Below are 21,549 nucleotides of genomic sequence, written 5' to 3'. Positions count from 1 at the left end.
GAACCCAGCCTCTTAGGAAGGGCCTTGTGAAAGTGACCTTTAATTGCTGATCGTGATTCTGCAGCTAGAAGTTACTGAAAGTGATGTCCTTTTTGCATACGTTTATTCACTTCATGCACTGGTACCTCCTGTCCATTCTCCACATATGGAACAAGACATCTCAGCCCAGGCTGACCTCTCCTGCATGTAACTTCCCAACACTCAGTGTCAGTCCTTGCCCTTTTGGCATTGAATCATGACAGCTTCCCGTTTCCCTCTACTTGGAATATTAGCTGACGCTAGAGGCTTAACGAGTACAGAGACCAGTCCCCTTTTGTTGATTTGATCTCATCATTAGAGATGTTTTAGGAATGCTTTATATCACCCAACAAGGGCTTGGGTTACGTAGGTGTATGCATTTGTCAGAACTGGTGAGTCTACACTTTAGACTAGCGCATTTCATTGTATCTTAACTTGACTCAAAAGAAGAAAATCTGTAAACACATATTGAACTCTGACGAATAATGTGATGCTGAAGTGTGTGGGGGAAGTGCACTACATGCCCATTTTACTTTGAGATGTGTCAAAAATATAAGATGGATTAGTGGATGGGTGTGGGATGCATAGAGGCACCCTTATGTGAGAAAGCAAGTAAAGTGAAAGTTCATGACTCAAAATCGTCACTATATGAATTGTTTTCGAATTTGCTATGTTTTAAAATGTTTTATAATCCAATATTAGAAAAAAAAAGAATGTTCTAACTCTATGCTGCTCAAAACATGACTTTCTTTTATTTCAAGTGTCAAGTTTTTTGTTTTTTGTTTTTTTTTTTAAGAGATGGGGTCTCATTCTGTCACCCAGGCTGGAGTGCAGTGCATGTGGCATGATCCTAGCTCACTGCAGACTCCAACTCCTGGGTTCAGGTCATCTTCCTGCCTCAGTCAAGGATGTTTTTGGTTTTTTAATTTTTTTGAGAACCAAAATTTCCCCTTCATTACTGATAAAGGCTAAAATGGAAGGTATGGCTCAGTGTGAGGGACAATTGGGCTGGCTAACTGAAGGGTGGAATTAAGTAGACAATCCACCCCATTGCAGGCAGACCTGACATACCCCAGAAGTAGTGGGCTGGAGGTGAGCCTCACCAGGTAACACTTGCAGTGCAGCACTCCCAACTGCGGGGAGCAGGCACATCACTCTCTAGAGGAAAAAGACAAGGAATAATTTTCAATTTTTACACTCATGAGAAAAGAACACAACTTTGCGTAAAATTAACTAAGCTTTAAAACTTTTCTACCTTAACATGCCTGTTACTAAAGCCATCAACAGCCAGATAGGCAGCTTGTCCAAAGGCATGCATTGGGAGAATATGTTCTGTATTTCATGTGAGTTTTAAATAGAGTTTAATCTGAATGAAAACTTTCCATGTATTCAGAATATCCATTTCTCTAAATTTCCGTTCTTTTACTTTTTCTTTTTAAGGTAATTATTCGAGGTGGAGGACATATTTTACCCTATGACCAGCCTCTGAGAGCTTTTGACATGATTAATCGATTCATTTATGGAAAAGGATGGGATCCTTATGTTGGATAAACTACCTTCCCAAAAGAGAACATCAGAGGTTTTCATTGCTGAAAAGAAAATCGTAAAAACAGAAAATGTCGTAGGAATAAAAAAATTATCTTTTCATATCTGCAAGATTTTTTTCATCAATAAAAATTATCCTTGAAACAAGTGAGCTTTTGTTTTTGGGGGGAGATGTTTATTACAAAATTAACATGAGTACGTGAGTAAGAATTACATTATTTAACTTAAAGGATGAAAGGTATGGATGATGTGACACTGAGACAAGATGTATAAATGAAATTTTAGGGTCTTGAATAGGAATTTTTAATTTCTTCTAAGAGTAAGTGAAAAGTGCAGTTGTAACAAACAAAGCTGTAACATCTTTTTCTGCCAATAACAGAAGTTTGGCATGCCATGAAGGTGTTTGGAAATATTATTGGATAAGAATAGCTCAATTATCCCAAATAAATGGATGAAGCTATAATAGTTTTGGGGAAAAGATTCTCAAATGTATAAAGTCTTAGAACAAAAGAATTCTTTGAAATAAAAATATTATATATAAAAGTAATGATGAATCACTTCTTGATAAGCAGATGCTCTTATGCAGAGAACAAACTTAATCTTTGCCTTTTCATTTTCTTTTTCCTTCTTTGAGTTTGAGGTGTACACACTTCTGAAAGAGCCTGCAGGCTACATTAGTTATAAGAGCCATTTTAATTTGGGCTTCAAATTCTCTACTTCTTTTCCCCAAATAAAGAACAACCTAATTTTGTATCATTGTTAGAATATCAAAAAAATTAAGATAAGCTGGCATCAATATATACATTTATAAATATACATTCATTAGCAGTTTTCTAACTAAAATGTCACATCCTGGCACATCTTTTTGATTTATGCATCATGTGCTCACATCTCTTTGAAATTCTACAAGACGTGTGGATTTTTCCACATCACTTCCTTCTCATATTACCCATCTATGAACTGGCTCACTGGAGAATTAAATTTAAAAAGTCAAAGCCTGTTCTTGCGGCAAACAGTTTATGGAGTTTATTCTTTTAATTTCTCATTTTGTGCCTGATTACGTTCAGGTTTGTGATCTTCCTTTTTAAATTGTTCATTGTACCCATGTCCTAGAAGTCATTAAATCAAATATTCTGATCAAAAGCAGATTTTAATTATTGCAGAGAATAAACTGGGGCAGGGTAGGACGCAAGAAGTTTTTCATGTAGCCCCATCTGCAAGTTAAATTAGCTGTATTTAGTCTCATAACTATGTACTGGAAAGGGCACTGACTGGCTGGGAGACCTGGGTTTAGTTTCATATGGATCACACATGCACTGGACGTTTTAGGAGAAGTCACTTCACCATACCAGCCTCCCAAAAACTCAAGGAAGGTAGCCAGAAGAGGAGACTTCTGAGGTTCTTTTGGGTTCACATGTCACTAGAGTAGTACCTATTTACAAGGGTACTATGAGATGATCCAGTTTATCCTCATTATTCAAGAATTCCATGTTTGCAAATGGAGTCTACTTGCTAAAAAATGTATTTGTAACCCCAATATCAATACACTTGCTCTTTTGAGGTCATGTACAGAGTGGCAAAAAAATTCAGTTGCCCAACATATACATTCCCAGCTGGGGTCAAAGAAGGAGACGCTCTGCCTTCTTGTTTCAGCTTTCATACTGTAAAAAATCGTCTTTTTTTTTTTTCTTATTAAGACGGAGTCTCGCTCTGTTGCCCAGGCTGGAGTGCAGTGGTGTGATCTCGGCTCATGGCAACCTCTGCTTCCCGGATTCAAGCAATTCTCCTGCCTCAGCCTCGCAAGTACCTGGGATTACAGGTGCGCACCACCAAGCCCAGCTAATTTATACATTTTTGTAGAGACAGGGTTTTGCCATGTTGGTCAGGCTGGTCTTGAACTCCTGATCTCAGGTGATACTCCCACCTTGGCCTCCCAAAGTGCTGGGATTACACGTGTGAACCACCACACCCAGCCCAATTGTCCTTTTCTAAGTCTGTTTAGTGCCACATTTTTTTCGCATTTTTGTGCTTTTTTTGTGGTTGATTTTGCTGTTTAAAATGGCCTCAAGCATGGTGCTGAAGTACTGACTAGTGTGCAAGAAGACTGTGAAGCGACTTACAGAGAAAATACAAGCAGGTATTTTGTTTTTTTCAGGCATGAGTTAAAGTGCTGTTGGCCCTGAGTTCCACGTTAATGAATCAACATTTTAAAGGTGACTAAGAAACACACTTAAGGTTATGTATTGATCAGTTGACAAGAATGTTGTGACCCACAAGCTTGAAGGAACCTAAACCTGTATTTCCCTTAGAAGCAATGGTTCAGAATTTGCTAATTCTGTCTGCATAGACGTTAGAGAACATAGCTACAGTGGATAAAGAGAATTGATATCTTTCCAGAGCACTTAGCATAGGGAATAGCACAGGATAATAGCTCAATACATGGAAATTGTAGATGTTTTCATTTTTATCATCACCCTGACCCAGGTACTAGGCCAGTGGGGAGTGCTGAGGTGGTGGTGGGGGCAGAAGTTGCCAGACCTTCCAGGGGCAACCCTAGCCAACTCATTTGAGGATACAGTTCTATGAAGATTGAATCTGGCAAGTATTTTACTTTAGAAGAAGAAAGGAAAAGATTGAATCTGGCAAGTATTTTACTTTAGAAGAAAGGGAAACTAAAGAAAAACTAGTTTTTGGATTTAATTGTAGAGAATCCTTTGTGTAGAGACTCTCCAAGTACAGTGCATGCCCTCCATAGATGTTCAAGACAATCCGTTACAGTCCAAGGAGAAAATACTAGAATGTCTGTCTATATTTGCTTCCTTTCAAAATGAGAACACAATTAGGCTTTCCTAGTATGTAATGCTGGATTCTCATGATGCCCTCCCTCAGTTCAGACATGAGACAGTCAGATGTCTTATGTGACTGCAATTGCTGTAGGTAGACAACATCTGCAAAGAGGAAGAGGCACATGGAGGAGGTCCACCGAAGCATCTTCTCATGGCCCTGCGTCTAGTAGCGTATTGCCAATAATTGCAACCGACATTCATATAGGATGTTATCAATATGATTAGTTTCATAAAAACAAAGCCTTTCAAAGAGTAGGATGATTATAACACTGCAATTTGATGGCCAGTGGTCCAGGGGGACTCCTGTACCACACTGCTTATCTCATGGCAGTGCATTTAAAGGAGTTGTGGAACCTGAGGTTGAGTCCTGGATCCTTTCTTTGACAAAAAGACAAGCACTGCAGACGTGCTGTCATGGCAAGTGGCGATTGTTAGTATGTCGCCTAGCAGATACGTTTTTTAAAGTAAACACACAATCCATCTTTTCAAGGTAGAAGTGATATTTTCACTTAGTGAAATTAATTAGTGAGAAAGTTAACTTCTTCTCAAAAGAAATTGAATCGATGGCAAGAGCCTTTTGAAAACAGATGTTTGGAAATGTTCCCATCTTACTATATGCACATTACAAAAACAAAACTAAAAAACCCTTAAAAGCAAAGAAAATGTCAACAATTATCTTTGTGTAATAGATGAGACTGAAAAATGAGTTTTGGGAATTAGTGAAGCTCATCTGATGAGGCATTTCTTCTATTGGACCTACATACCTCTGTTAAGTGTCTTTTTCAGCTCTGATGGACTTTGAAACGAAGCATTAAAATAAACTGTATGTATAGCCAGACGTATGAACGACTATATCACAAAAGGGTAACCCAAGACTTTTTGAAAATGACAAGGCATATTCAACACATTGGTCCTATCGAAGATATTAACAGTAATATTTTAGAAAGCATTTTTTACCATTAAAAATCAAATACAATTTTTAAAAATTAAGTATTTAAAATTTATCTTTATTTTATCCTTTTGCAGTTTCCACTTTGATTAAAATTTCATAATGTAATATTGTTAGTACAGTAGCGGCATGATTACTTTATAAATGAAATAATTTTATATATGATATATTTATAATATAACATTTATAATATATAATATATACATCTAATTCTTATAATTATATATTATATGTTATATAATTATATATTATATGTTATATAATTATATATTATATAATTATATAACATTTATAATGTATAAATATATAATTTTTATATATCTATATATAAATATATAACAATATACTTATAATCTATTATATATTATATATAATTACTTATAGAGTATAATCATGCCACTGCTGTATTAATATTTACATTATGAAATTTTAATCAAAGTGGAATATATTATATATTAAATATATATTATATATGTATCTTCAGTAATTTTTTAATGATAAAGTTGACAGCAAAAAGATTTGGAGACCACTGTTTGAGATGACAGAAAGTCTAAAAGTAGCCTTAAACTTTGTTCCAATTTCTTTATGTTATTAAATAAAAAAATGCAAGGCATCTAACAATATATGATGCTTTCTTTTATATGAAAGAAAGAAAAGGAAGACACACACACGCACACACACCCCTGAGTTTCCACAGCTAATGGCAGAGCCCATCAGGAATCAAAGTGGGTCTCTGTTCAACCCCATCCTCTTCCCATCAGGCACCCTGCTCCGGATCCCTCAGCTCTTCTCGCCTATCAGTGGGTAGGCGTTAGGGTCTGTACTGCCATTATTAATGGGCTTTACTTTGAAAGTGGTGTAAACCAGACCCTTGGAAACTTTTTGATGCAGTGTCTGCTCTGGAGACCCAAGAGGGGCTAATGTAAATTTGAATTGTGATTCTCTGGAAAGTACTAAGAGCTTTGAATTAATTATTGATTGATGTGAAGTCCCCAAGTTATCTTTTCTAATGCCACCAAAAATATGACAGGTAAGACCAGAAACCAAGGGCTAAGATCTTGTGGTGAGCTGCTGACTTAAACTCTGATTTCCTGAGGAAAGTCTGGCATTCCCTTTGTTTCTTCTTGTGAATAACAGCGCCCCCCGCCCCGCCAGCTCTTACTGCTAATGATATATGGGCCTGGGCTGTGTCCATTTTGTGCCATGTAAGCCTCTGGCTCTAAGCTCAGAAACCATTTCATTCTCCATGCTGGGCCCCTGAGGGGTTGACCTCTGGTGGTCAGGGCCAGCTGCAGAGATGACTGGGAGTCGCCTGTTCAACTCCACCATCACACAGGAAGTGTGTGCCCTAGGGTGAAATATAGCTACCTGCACAGATGTGTTTACTTTTTCTTGCATATTGTAGCAGTTATTGATATTAAAATTCTGAAGATTTAAAAAACATTCAGAAAACCAACCTGAAAGGGATTGATTTTGTTGCCCCTAAGACACCGAGCCTAGGAATTAAAAGCAGACTGCTGTGATTTATATCTGCTCAAACCCAAGAAAAGACATCTGCTCAATCATTTTTAAGGGATTTTTGGCAACTTCAGGAGTATGATGCGGGCCGTCTGCATTCCCCTGGGTGCTGTGTGTGTCAGGACAGCAAGCCAGGGCTGCGGCTGCTGCTCACACAGATTCACAAGGAACTTCACTGCGTCTAGCCAGGTCTTTTGGGCAAATGTTAATCTTTTTCTTAAATCTTTAATTTTCAAATTGCAAAAGAAAGAGCTGTTCATTGCAAAAAACTCAAACGTAAAAGCTTCCTCTCACCAATCCCACACCACAGCCAGTGGCAGCCACTGAACACTCATCTCATGCTGAGGAGGGAGGGTGGGCCACCTTGAACTCAGTGTCATCAGGACTGCACCCAATGGGGGACAGACAATTGCCCACCACCAAACAAAACAAAACAAAACAAACCCAGGGCATTGTCACTAGAAGAAAGGGAGCCTGGATGTTGCGCAGCCAGGAGCCAGAAAACATCCACCATATGCAGATATTAAAGCTCAGTAAAAACATTAAAGCCAGTCTCTACATTTTGACATGCAGTGGGAATACACACTGGTAATTTCCCTAATTTCCCAATGAATGTTCACAATCAAAATTCACATGTACACCTAGTAATGTTTGATGTTACTTTAAATTTTCATACATGAGTCAAAGGGAGCAAAAGAAGTGCCTGAGAGACCTGCGAGTACACGGGGATGTTGTGTGATAAGAATAGGAAAATCTAGACACTCAGCACCAGGAACAGAAATTGCCCCAGACTCCTGGCTCAGTCACGCTTCCATCTTACAGCAGGATGTGCCATGTTAATCTTCTTGAAGACGTGCTCTGGGTGCTGAAGATATGAGGACAAATCTATGCTCTGCCGCTGAGGTGCTCTAAATGGGGACAGATGCTTATGAAGGGAAGGCTGGTGACCACTGCATAAATAATCCCAGTGTGCCACCTACTTTAATAGATGAAGGTCCGAAGTGCTTTGAGAACAGAGTACAGAGGATGACTAATTACTCCAAACCAAGGAGTGGGGGTGAGACTGGAGACCTTCCAGGGGAAGAGAGTATCACTGGTACAGGCCTGGGCATCAGCATTACTGTGCTGGAGCCTGCTAAGCCTCCAAACACGCCAGTATCTGCCTTCTCTCCTCTTATTTTTGTCTTCCATCCCATGATGATTTAATTATTTTGTTGCAAAATCTGAATTTGCAAATGACTGCCCTAAACTTCTGTCATGGGAGAGTAGAAGGACTGATTCCCTTATTACACTGATTAGAAGAAACCCCTAATGGCCATGCTTTAGTTTTCCCATCTTGTCTCTGTAGAGCCAGGAAAGATCTAGAAGGCCATCTCCCTGCAAGCCCATCCATCAAGTGGCCTTGGCGGCATGTGAAATGGCATCTCCTTACTAAAATCCTCACACGTTGCACCATAACATGCCAGAACATGCTGTCATTGACCAATTTCCCATCTCCCCTGGGAAGAGAAACATTCTTTAAGGAGGACATTTTGAAATGGCTCCATAGTGTGACTCACTGGAGGACAATGCCAAAGGCTTTGGCGCAAAAATAAACAAGTTAAAAAAAAAAAAAAGTAGATTCTATCAAAAAAGGTTTGGAGTGATGTTGCCCTGGAAAATGGAAGCTGATCTTGGACTGGATGAAGGGTGGATTTTGTTTGCTCCAATGAGGTAGTTTCTTCAGGGTAAAATTCCACTAGAATGTGTCTTCCTTGTTAGGGCAGAGGAAAAGGAATCTCTAATCAGTCACGGTTCCCTTAAATGAGCTCCTCTGTCCCCGAAAAATGTTAATATTTGTTAGGCTAGAGCCTCAGAACAATTCCTTAAGAGTTCTAGTTTCTTAAGGAATGAGAAATGCAATTCTGTTTTGGCCTCATAAGTAAACCAAGGTCCATGTGGATTTGCTTCTAGATCACATTCTTCCCTCACTGGACAGTCAGAAGAGAAAGGTGGACCATCCCGGGAAGCATGCGATTCTGAGCCCCGGTTCCAAATTTTCTGCCATTTCCTACCCTTCAGTGGAATGTTTTTCTCTTCTTGGGCTGGATTAGAGTAAAAAAAAAGAGTTGATAGTCACATATTCAATGTAGAAGCATTAAAGGAAGAGAAAAACAATTCAGTAATCCTGTGTGATTAGGACATACTCAGTTATGTAAACTGAAACCAGGTGGCTTAAAACTACCAGTGCCAACAACTCCAATGGAGTTGTCTTTTAGTAAAGAAAATGCTAGTAAGGCTAAGAATGCAGAGAGGTTTGTGTTATTCTCCCCTACTTCTCACTCCAAACAAATCCTTAGATCCCCAACAGCAGGTACCATAAAATGAAAACAGAGATGAGAATATAGAGAGACAAGGAAGGTGTGGGAAGCCTTGGAAAAGACCAAAAGGAGGTGAAATGGGATGAGTTCTTGAACCACCAGCAGCAACGTTTGGTACCACCCCAGAAAGTGAGATGAATGTTAAGCTTGCCCCTTTCTCCCTGGCCCCAGGTGCAGGTGTAACCCCCACCTTTGAAGCCCAAGGTGCTGCTGGTCTTTGTGATGAGCCATTTCTCCCCCTCTGCCCAAAGCCACCAAGTGAAGAAAACAACTTGGCATTTGGAGTAGACAGCAGGTGATGACAAGCGTCTCTGGGGACAGAAGTTCGACACCGGGAAACATACCATGAGAGCTGGCAATGACTGGTTGCTACGTTTTCATGTGTACCATGCTGAGGGATTCTAGCATCTTGATAAATTTACAAAACAGATAAATTGCTAATAAATGGCATAGCAATAAGAAAGAGAGAACTATCTACCAGAAATCAGAGAGTATAAAACATAATACATGCCTCAAACTAGATATGCGATTTAAAGGCTATTTCTTCTCACATCTGCCTGGACAGATTTTATTAAATCACCATAAAAGGATTCTGTATTTATGGGAGAGAACACTTGAGGTTGTACAGGTCTACACATTTGCTCCTCAGTAATTGACACCTTTTTTGTTCACTGGTGCAGCTGTTTCAAACCATGTCCACTCTCAAACTCCAAGATGACACAGTGTGGCTTCCCTTATCTCAGCGAATGGCCTTGTCTCCTACCTTACTGAGAAGATCAAAGCAACCAACACCATATCCCTCAATTTTCCTCTTTTACCACCACATACTCCCACAGCATCATGACCCTGTTCTCTTCCTATCACAGGGAAAGTCCTGCCTTCTCTTCTGAGCTCCCTGCCCATAGCTCCAGCTGTCCTGATGGAAACTCAGATTCAACATGACCAGCCTGTTCATCCTCCTGCAAACCAGCAGCTTCCCTTCGTTTTCCCTGGTCTGCGAGAACATCCACATTCTTACCATCAACAGCTTTCTCTTGTCCTTCTTTTACATTCACCCAGTGGCCAAAGTCTGTTTACTCTTCTTCAGCAGTATCTTTTGCAGCTCGTTCCTCCTTTTCCTTCCAGTTTCGAGATGATTGCACAACCTACTGAAAGGTCTCCCTGCTCTAGTCTTTCAACAGTCCCAGCCATTAATCCATCCTAGACAGCGTTGCTATTTCATTTTCTAACACAGCAGTCTAATCAACTCACTCTCTGACTCAATGGCTGCCAACTACTTAAGTTGATGTCAGAACACCCTGGGCTCTGAAGGCCTGCCACAAACTGACTCCAGCCTACTTTTTTTGGTTTATTTTCTCACTGCTCAAATGTGTCTAGTCAGATGAGATTATTTACCTTCATGCAAACACCACCTCTATTTTCCTTCTGCTCCTGCCTTTCTGTTCGGCGTGCTCTGTCAAATGAAATCCCGCCCAGCCTTCGAGACCCAGCTCAAAAGCATAAGAGAGTCAGTAAGCCTCCCTCCTTCCCTGTTCTCTTTACCCACTCCCTGCTTATAATCATGTTCTTCTGTGCATTCTCTGTCTCACTCCAAGAAAGCACATTTCTGCCTTTAGTCAGAGTTACTGATGTTTTCCTTCTTCATTCCCCTTTTGAGCAGGTATAGCTGACCCCGTGTCCTTGCTTTAGGGAGGTGAGCAGGAGGATGAGATGCAGAAGGACCCTGGGAGCATTTCTGGCTTTTGCCTTCTAAAAAGCCAGAGTCCAAGGGGAGGATTGGGTTTGAGGAAACAGAATGGCTTGGAAAAACAGGCAAGAATTGTCAGACTAAAATGTAATTCCCCTAGCTGAGGCAAGGAGCAAGTTCGGCAGGTTCTTCCTGGCAGGGGCCAGGTCTGGGCCAGAGCCGGGAGAGGAAGAGCTTCCAGCTGGAGGAGCTGGGGAGCGGGGGCCACAGGTACTGAGGTTTTCAGCCTTGCCCAGAAGCAGCAGAAGGCCGCCAGGCACGAAGGGACTTTGGGGACAGGCACAATGTGATGGCCTGATTGGCAGAGGACCCTCTGAAATTTTCCACTCTGCCAGCAGAGTGGGGATTCATAATTTTAAAAATATCATTGTAGAAAATAGAAACCACATTTCTTATCACCTGCATTTGTGGATCGGGATTCATTCTCTATACATTCAAGTACACATAATACAACTTTTCCCCTTGAGGAAGAGCACCTGACTTCAAGTCAACAGGACTTAGCATGCCACTGTTCTGCATCGTGGAGATACAGCAATGAGCAGGATTAAAGACCCTTCCTCAAAGACAGTGCATTCCCGTGAGAGGTCAGTGTTCAACATGCATACATATCTACATGCATACGGAAAGACATATTGCTAAGTGCTATAATGAAAATCTCAGCAGGGTAAGGAGAGTAAAGCCTGATGGGAGGTGAGAGTGTGATCCACGGAGGGGCCAGGAAAGTCCTTCCTGACAGCTGATGTCTGAGCAGGGCTGGAGTGAAGGGCAGCCATGAATCTCACTTGTATTGGGCAGAGTCCATGACCGGCACTGAGGACCAGCAAGGGGCCCAGGCCCTGAGAAGAGAAGCTCAGCTACCCCAGGGAGAGCTTGGTGATTTCAGTGCCATAGAAGGTGGCAGCTCAGGGTAAAGCCTTGGGACTTGCTTCCTTTGCTTCCCCAGCAGAGTGCCAGGCACACAGAATGTGCTTAGAAAATACTGACTGAAAAAGGGAGGGACCAAATGTGGATATTTATTCCACACTGAGAAGTAAGACATAACACATAAAAATATAAATAAATACACAGAACATAAAAATGGCCAAAATGCCCATAGCCCAGATATAACCACAGTATTATTATTCCTCTAGTCTTTTATTGTTTGCAGATTCTATTTTTTCCACACCGGAGACAATACCATGTCCTGTTGTCTTCATTTAATCATACTGCAACTTTTAATGTCATCCTTTAACTCACTGAAATTCAGTTTCTCTCTAACTGGCTCCAACAACTGGAGCAAAGAGGTCATGAGGCAATTGACCCTTTCAAGGGTCACAGAGGGTGCTCAGTAGCCCTGAATTTTATAGAAAGGGAGACCCGTGGGCCACCAAACCCTTTGAAGACCAATATCCTGTGGCGGTGTGCTGGCCCACACGACCCCTCCTGGCCCCTGGCTGCAGGTGCCAGAGTCTGGTCTCTGGCCCAGGAACATCCTTACTTCACAATTCTCAGGGATTTGCCATCATTAGCAAGATGGTGCCTGTGAGATTTTCCTCTCTCTGTTTGGGGTTGAAGTATTGGAACATTTCCTAGAGAGGCATTTTGTTCCTCTCAGGCCTCTGCTTTTACTGCTAGTGGCCGCCCCCAGCTGTTCCTAATTCTCTCTCTGGATGAATGACTCAGCTTGATTCAATGTCTACAACTTGTGGCTTCTTAAAGTAGCCAGACCATTTTGTAAAACAATGAAACAGAGCTCAAACCAAGTAAAATTACCTAAGAGTACAGCCATAAATTAAAATACATAAAATGTATTTATTTTCAATGTCCAAGATTACAACTCTTTGACTATGAAAATAAACATGTGCCTGGGCTTTAAAAAAAAAATCAGAAAGAACTTAATAGAAATCAGACAGCAAGTCTACACTCTTCTCTGATGCAGCCTCCTATTGTTCCATCTGCTTTGGGCATAGCTCTTTCTGGAGAAGCTGTGGGACCTGTTCTGAGGTGTCCTCTTAGCCCCAGGAGAAGTGGAAGGGGCATGTTGACAGCCAAAAGGGAGGGCTCTGTTAAGTGTTCTTGGAGTAGATGCAAATTTTACAGGTGAACCAACATTCTTAAGGTCTGAAGATGTCTTTGGCTGTGTTAGATTTGCTTTTGCCCATAAGCAACAAATGAATTTATTCAAGACTTGTATTACCAGAAGGAAAACAAACCTAAGCCAGGACAAAATTAATGGGAAATATAAGGGAAAAAAACAAACTCCATAATCACCACCAACAAACAACCCACAGTTTGGTGGAGATGATTAGCATCAGATGGAGAATGGCGCCCAGGTGCCCAGGTGCCCAGGTGGGAGGATGTCCAAAGACAGAAGCAGCTGCGTCTCAGCTGGCACCACCCAGAACATCTAAACCACCTGCAAAGACAGAAGTACTCCCTTCCACCCTCCCTCTCTCTCCTCCTCCTGCTTCTTCTGTTCTTCTTTCCTCTTTCCCTGGAGCAATGGGGATGTTCTAGGTTGGAACTTTCCCGAATGAGAGGGTCCTGTGTGATGGGGCTGAAGATAGAAACTGAGGGATGGGTGGGTGGGACTGTAGGATGGTAGTCATCTAGGAATATAGACATGATTTCTTATCACTCTCCCCACACACTGGATTTCAAACTAAGACTTCCCTGCCTGAGATAATAAAAGGTGCATTCAGCTGCCTCTATGGCTGTCTTATAATCAGTTCATAAGGAGTTGATGGGTGCTTTGAGCTTAACCAGACCTGCATATAACCTCAAGTCTAATTCTATCATGTGGCTTCTAATGCCATCATATGGAGCCTCTGGCAACAAGGCCATTTTCCAGTTGTTAATATCTTCTCCCTTCCATGCTCATCCTGCCAGAATCATTTACAGCTCTGTTTCTGAATCTACCCAGAAAAGACATATTTTTTTCTTTGGCAACATGGTATCCAGAGAACAACACTTTCCTAGAACAAATGGATATAAAAGTTCTGTTCATTGCAATCAGCACAGTAGCAAAGACCTTCAGAGGCCTTGGTGTCACAGAAATTCTTGGATAGTATTTTTAACTTATAATTTGTATTACATTGGCAACTACACCCATTTAATGAAGAAAACGAGTTTGTTTTTCATATTAACAATTCATTAATGTTTTAGTTCATTCCAGAAAGCCTTAAGAAAAGCTACAAGGACAGGTACTTTTGTCTGTTTTATTCTCTCCTGTGTTCACAGCTCCTAGTGGAGCACCTGACACTTTGTAAATGTTCATTCATATTTATTGTTGAATGAACTGAGGTATTTTCTAATGGGAAATTGTGAGTTTGGTCATCTTTTCAATTTCATGGTATTTTATGTGAAATAGAATTGTTTATCCACCTTTAAGGGAAGTTTTGACCTAGTTTTGCTCTTTAGAGGCAATGAGACCCTTACAAATAGATTTTTTTTAAAATCTAGCTTAGTTTAAACTCATAAACTACAATAAGGTATTTAGAAAGTCAACCCTTTCTTCCAGTACGAATACAAATTCTATTTTGTGTCATGGCAGGACTGGAATATTCCTCTGTTGGTTACAAGCTGAGACCTGCCAGCAATAACAAACTGATGGTTCCCTCTACATTATGCCCGAGAAAAGGATTCTGGTAGAAGAGATGTAATTCAAATTAGATATGCTAAGATGGAATCTTCTCAACTCTTTTCATCTGTGGATAAACAAACCAAAAGCGAATGTCTAATTCTGAAAAATACTCCATATTGTTTTCTTCTTAATAACTCAACTACTTAAGCCAGTGGTTGAGGAGTTGAAAAAATATAAAATTTCAACCTCTGCTTTTCACAGTTAGAAAAAAGCTGATTTAATAGCTTAGAACTCCAACAACCGTTGGCCAAATCCCACATGAAGCTGTGCAGTGATTCTTAAGTGGCTTTTTAAAAGACTCTCTCATTTATAATGAAAATATAAACTAAAATCCAGACTGCCATATGTAATCTTTTCCCAGAGAGAAAAGCTTGCTCCAAATTTGTTGACGGCTAAAGAGAAAGCCAGTGAGACTCCCAGCAGTAAAACTGGGCCAGGATGAAAGAGGTAGAACTGAATCCTTTGACCAAAATTCAGATGGAGACCTATGTGTTTTCTGGGATTTCTATGAACCTGAACATAGGGAATATGTACCAGCAAGAGGTAAAACTAATTTGCGATCATGTCAAATCTGGAGCTTCTAATAGTTCAGTCTTGCACTTCACAACTTGCATGTGGAATTCCAGTGAAAAGAAAAGCAATATGCGTTAAGAAATCTCCAATGTGCCATTGAGGATTTAGGGATGAAATTTCCATGTTCTTCCTGTTTTGATAGTTTTAAAAACCAGTTTTTGTTAACGGTGTATCTGATCCAGCTGTGACTTACCTGTGAATGTGACTATCTAGAAAATTAGCAAATCAGTTACCATTTATCTTAGGTAATGCTGTTTCGTGTAGTAAATGATCAGTATAAACTATTTTTGTTCAATATTACAGTGAATATAAATGTTATATATAATCAGTATAACATATAAGTACTAAAACCTTTTCCTTTACATGCCTTCTTTCTTTTTTCCCACTGAGTACTTGAAAAAACAACTCTTGCACATCTTCTAGGATTCAGCCCCACGAACAGGAAATGTGATTTAACAGCATTTAAGCTTCTGAGAGTTAAATGAATCTGGCTATTGATGGCTTACCAGCATTAGGTGGGTTATTAGAAATGTATTCTGTTAATTTGGCTGGCAATGGGAGGATTGACAGTATAACAGCACTACCACCAAAAGCAGCTTTGGTTTTAATCTCTAGAACTTTTGTACCAAAGCAGCTTGGATTTGCCAGGGATTTGTGTTTTAAAGGGATTATGTTAAAGATTATTAAAGTTGAACCCTCAAGGAACAAGGCTGGATATTCGTGCTAGAAATGCAACTCTGTATCTCTACTGGCCAAGTCACTTCTGAATCTTTGAGGATTCCTGTCACACTCTAAGTTGCTATGAAAGTGTAGACTGGCTAAAGAAAAATCTTCCTTAGGAAAAGGCTGATTGGGAGTTGGCAAGGCAACTATAAACAGGACCCAGCCTTTCCCATTTTAGAACATTCAAAGAGTCTAAGAGCTGGAAATGGAATGGCAGAATCATCTGAATACCTAAAAGTTAAGAAGATAGCAAAAGTGCACTTCATTAATTAAAGAAGATAAAATCAAGAAACAGAGTTGGGGGGTGGAGCTAGCAAAGAGCTAAAGAGGCCTTCATTCTGTGGTCAGTGGAAGCAGTGTCAGATGGGTGAGATGGCCTGAGGCAGCCTCACGGGGCTGAGGGCATTGAACAGGTCCAGGCAGTCCTCCAACCCTGAGCTGGACCAAAGGGACTGGCTGCACAGGCTGAATAAGAGGCACTGCCCACAAATCAATTAAAATATTTCATAATTAAGAAAAAAGCATTTCTAAAGCACAGTGCCCCATGAAAGGAATTTGGAATATGCCCAATAATAAAACAAACTGGACCTCTATTTGAGCTACTATCCTATGTGGAAGTGCTGGCTGTGTCATGAGCTCCTTCCTCAAGAGAAAACCTAAGACCTATGCAGGGCTCTTCCTAGACTGCCAGTAGGATGACACATTCAGGTGACATGAATCACAGAGGAGGGAGGTACTACCAACCCCCCTCCCAACATGACACATTTACATATTCAAAAGATGACAAAAAATCAAGCTCCGAGTGCTTGCAATTCATTTGGAAGAGATAAGGCTAGGACATAGCCGAACAATACTTCAAAATACTTATTAAGCAATAAATAACCAGCTGCAGTTGAACGCTCTCTAGATTCCACAGTCTAGTTTAATCCTATTTCAGCCATTTAGATTCCTGCATAAGAGCTCCGGTGCATAAAATTCCAAGTGGGGTAAGACACAAAAATTTCCAAATATATGCCTTGATAATACTTTCCTGAAATTGAAATGTACTTACTACTCTTATTGATTAAAAGAGCAGATTGAGAGCAGTCTAAATATCCATTATTGGGTCTTCTCATATAAATATGATGTATTCCTGTTTTTGTTTGTTTGGTTTTTTTTTTGGTTTTTTTTTTTTTTTTTTTTTTTTTTTTGACTAGAGAATGAGGAAGCTCACTATGGACTGATATGGAAGGAACTATGTATCATTCAGTGCTCAAACACAAAAGTAGAAACCACTCTATATATCTCAAGCAGAGTAGGATGGAACACAGGAAATTGGTTAAAAACTACTGGAAGGACTGAGAAGCAAAAAAAGAAGGGGCTCTTACCCAAAGAGGCTGGGAAGCTGCCACTGGCCCTTGGCTGAATCCTGTCAGGGATACTCAGTGTTGATCTTGCTGAAACCATCCCCGGATTGCTGGAGCCCAGAGCACAGGCAGTCCAGGCCAGCTGGGGAAAATGGCTAATCTCCTCCTCCCACACTGGAACCTAGCACCAGCGCCTCCCATGAAACCAGCTGGATGAGTGAGTCTGGGAAAGAGGATGGAGGATTATCCAGAAGGGTGGACTTGGACTTAAGAGTCAAGAGACACAATCCAGCACATCCACCCTTTTGCTACTCAGCATCCACACATTCCATTGTACGCACCCTACAGCAACATCACACTTCTTCCTCACAGAATGCAACTTTATTCCTCACACAGATGAACACAAGTTCACTCTCTCCCTAAAACAGATAATTCAGAGTAAAACCCTGTAAGATTGTGGCCTCAGCCACTGTATTCATCCCAGGGTGATGTTAAATTTTTCCCTTTCAGACACCATTGCACCTTTTATAATGGATGTTCTACAACCTAAAGGCTAAGTTGTAAAATTAACCACCAACACTCGGTGTTATGCAGAGTAAACAAAGAAGAAAATGTGCGTAGCTGCTACAGGTTTTGTTTTGGTGACTGGTAACAAAACTAGTTGACTGATGATGATAATAGTTAAATAATAATTGAGAATGAACTTCTTCCGACATCCATTCCATCTTCCTTTTACCTTCAGCCAGCACCTGAAGTTAGTTGTCTGGGGTTCTTTTCTTGGCAAGATTATTGAAACCTTCATTTCTGAAGGGTCTAAGTCTTTAGCTGTCCTGCAGGTTGCAATATTATTGCAGTAACTTTTACTCTTGGACATGGAAGTGCTAAGAGGCACCCAGGAGAATTTCCGGGGCTTCAGACATAGTCCTCTCTGCCACCATTGTGTGTCACGGCAACCCAATTACTCCCTGGTAATAATTCTGTTCAGTCACCCCAGCCAGAAAAGTAACCCTCTTCTTTGCCTGTCCACTTAGTGGCAGAAGAAACTTGAAATGGGCAGACAGAAGTATCGAATTCCAGTTCAGTGGAACGTTATTGTTTCCCCTAGAGGAAGCATTCTCTCCTAGGAATCAAGACCTTTAAACCAGCTGATCTATGTTTTGTAGAAGGAGGGCAAATATTCTGTGAGTGATATTCAGGATGTGATAGTGAGAGTAGCCACTCTCATTTTTACCCCTTGACTCCCAGGTCTGTGTATCCTGACTATGAGAGACATAGCATCACTCATTTGCTGATTCAAAGCATAATCTACGTGCAGTAAGAAAGCCACCTAGACTGCAGGCAGTTATCTTCCAGATGGTACCATTTTTGAAACTTCAGTTATCTATTTCTAAATTTTGTAATGATAACTACCTTTGGGTGCTGGAGTACCTGGTAATCCAATAAGTCCCATGGGCATGATACCAATGCTGTACTACTTTTGCTGTAAAATTAGTTCTTTGGTCACAAGCAAAGAACTTCTTTGGTCATAATCATCATGCTATTAAATAAGGCTCTGTGTTAAGTTCACAGATGGTGGTACTGATAAACCCACTGCAGGCAGTGAATGCACAGCATATTTAGAAATAGTGTCCCAGCCTGGGCAACATAGCGAGACCCTGTCTGTACAAAAAAATTTTTTTAAAAAAAGAGCTGGGCATGGTGGTGAGTGCCTGTAGTCCTAGCTACTTGGGAGGCTGTGGCAGGAGGATCACTTGAGCCCAGGAGTTCAAGGTTATAGTGAGCTATGATTGCATCACTGCACTCCAGCCTGGGTGACAGAGTGAGACCCTGTCTCTATTTAAAAAGAAAGAAAGAAAAAATAAATAGTGTCTATTCTAGAGGACAAAATCATGTCCTTCATAATAGAAGTTCCATGCAATAATCTGATGGCTGACTGGTCCCCCTGGGGAATGACTCCACATTAGAGACTCAGAGATGATAGAGCCCCTGTCAGCAAGTTAGTCATTTATCAGTGACAGGAGCCAGACCAGTTTGGTGAGGGGAAGTCCACATTGTTGAACTCATGTCTGGCTTCTCTCCCTGCCACAATGGCCATGCTCTTCATGAGCCTATTAAGCAAGCCTCGGGGTTGCTGGGAATGGACTGACTGACATCCACAGAACAGGCTATCCTGTCAGTGGACTGCTGAGGGCCTCATCAGTGGATGCCCTCTAATGAGAATTCATATGTGATAGTGCCCATAGGGAAAGGTCCATCTGCAAACCTTTTTCCTAGACTTCGTTGTCACCAGTATGCTAATAAAACCATTAATGACCCATAAATTGGTATATATCTCTACTTCTGGCCATCTCTCCCTTCAGATAACATGCTCAGTGTTTGGTCCTGAGAGAGCTCCTCTTACCATGTTCCTGATTTGGGCTGCAATGCTTCAGCAGTCCACATCTACCTGGTGCCTGCAAACTGCAAGGGACCATCTGCGAACCAGGCCCAAATGTTTTCTTAGTCTGTCAACAGTCAATCCTAAGAGGTCACAGATGTGGACTGATGGTGAATTAAAATGGCAGCAAGAGTAGATGCTATGGAAGTCACAGCCACTTGCTCTTGAAACTTACTTGTGCCTGAAGGACCTGCTCAAACCAAACCTGGTATATACTATTTCACTACTTACACTTGATGATGGATTTCTGCCATGCATGCCTAACCTTATGGCTCAGAGGACTGGTGTATTAGGTTGTCTGAGTTTCCTGAGTAATAAATTACCCCAAAACTTCGCAACATGCATTTATCATCTTACATTGTTTCTGAGGGTCAGGAATCTGGGAACAGCACAGTTGGGAGAATCTGGCTGAGGGTCTCTCACGAGGCTGCAGTCCAGTTGTTAGCCAGTACTGTAGTCACCTTAAAGCTTAACTAGACCTGCTGTAGCCCAATGATTCTCACCTTAAAGCTTAACTAGACATGCTGTAGCCCAATGGTTCTCAAATAGGGGTGATTTTGCACCCCAGAAAATATTTGGCAACGTCTGCAGACATTTTCAGTTCTCAAAACTATGGGGAGTGATGCTACTAACATCTAGTAGGTGGAGGCCAGGCATGCTATTAAACATCCTGCAATGCACAGGACCGCCCCACAGCAAAGAATTGCCTGTCCCGTAAATGTCAATAGTGCCAAGACTGAGAAACCCTGCTCTCTCTTGAGCCCTTTTTTGCACTGGTCCCTAGACAAAACTTGCAGCGTAGTAGGTAACTCAAAACATTGCTCTGAACAATAGACTCTACAAGTGTTTATGTTACCTCAAAAATAAAAAGACCCACAGAATATTATAGCTCTTCTTCGTGATAGGTGGTACAAAGTACAGTAATTTGTCTTTCACTTTGGAGAGGAAATGCCAATATTCTGCAGACCACACTGGACCCCTAGAATCTTCACCAAAGCAATAGGCCTTTGATTTTTCTTGGGGATCATCTCCCACCCTCTGGCATACATTTGTCTTATTAACGCATGCACGATATTTGCTCCTTGCTGCTCATCATGTCAATTACACATCAGCAGGATGTTCTGCAGGATACCAAGATGGTCCAGGCTCCTGCAGACTAGTTCTCGTCAGAGAGCAAGAGAGGTAACGCAGGCCTGAGGTAAGATAGGGAGGTGTTTTGCCATTCCTCCAGCTGGTTGAGAGCAAGCTTCTTCTGGTGATATTTGCTAATTTGGTATTGGGGGGAAAAAGCATCCACCAGATTCGTAGCTGCATACCAAATGCCAAGAGCTCTGCTGTGTTATCCAATAAAAGAGACTACATCTGGTCTAGTAACTTGTTAATGTTGTAAGAATTCACAGTCATTCTCCAATAACCATCTTCCTTCTGTACATGCCAGACAGAGGAGCTAAATGAGGACACAGTAGAACAACTCCCGTACTGTTCAAATGTTAGATAGAAGTACTAATCGCTGTCATTTCCCCAGGGATAAGGTATTGCTTTCAGTTTACTCTTACATAGGAAGGGGAAATCCCAAGAAGCTTTCACTTGGCCCTGCCTACCATACTAATACTCACCACACAAGACAGAAAATCCATATGGAGATGGGCTCTTTTTGTTTCTGAGATGACAGCTCCATTCAGGAATGGGAAGATAACCACACTGCAGGTGAAGAGACCCACTGGAATCCAATGAAGCAGCCACAGGTCCAAATTTCATTTACTACCTGATTACCAATAAGTGATACCCCCCTCCAATGGGTCAGAGGCATTTTGGGTCTCTAGAGATTAGCATAGACTCAGAACCAATGTCCGGAAATCTACCAA

At 41.0% G+C, this 21,549-nt stretch overlaps 1 protein-coding gene and 1 long non-coding RNA gene across 8 annotated transcripts in view; one reads left to right on the top strand and one right to left on the bottom strand.

Moving 5' to 3' along the window:
- CPVL (carboxypeptidase vitellogenic like) overlaps nt 1–5,472 on the top strand; it is a 189,739-nt gene extending 184,267 nt beyond the window's left edge. For all 7 annotated transcript variants that reach the window (XM_034963852.3, XM_055115811.2, XM_003807887.5 and 4 more), the window contains one exon: nt 1,459–5,472. In XM_034963852.3, the coding sequence (XP_034819743.1) occupies nt 1,459–1,569 (111 nt within the window). In that variant the 3' untranslated portion in view covers nt 1,570–5,472. The remainder of the gene's footprint in view (nt 1–1,458) is intronic.
- LOC134730669 (uncharacterized) overlaps nt 1–20,705 on the bottom strand; it is a 36,647-nt gene extending 15,942 nt beyond the window's left edge. Inside the window, exon 1 of the long non-coding RNA XR_010112578.1 lies at nt 17,269–20,705. This is a non-coding gene — a long non-coding RNA (uncharacterized LOC134730669). The remainder of the gene's footprint in view (nt 1–17,268) is intronic.
- Nucleotides 20,706–21,549: the final 844 nt, after the last annotated feature.

The sequence above is a fragment of the Pan paniscus genome, chromosome 6 (genome assembly GCF_029289425.2).
Source record: "Pan paniscus chromosome 6, NHGRI_mPanPan1-v2.0_pri, whole genome shotgun sequence".
Classification (NCBI taxonomy): domain Eukaryota; kingdom Metazoa; phylum Chordata; class Mammalia; order Primates; family Hominidae; genus Pan; species Pan paniscus.
This window is presented reverse-complemented; position numbering and strand designations above follow the sequence as displayed.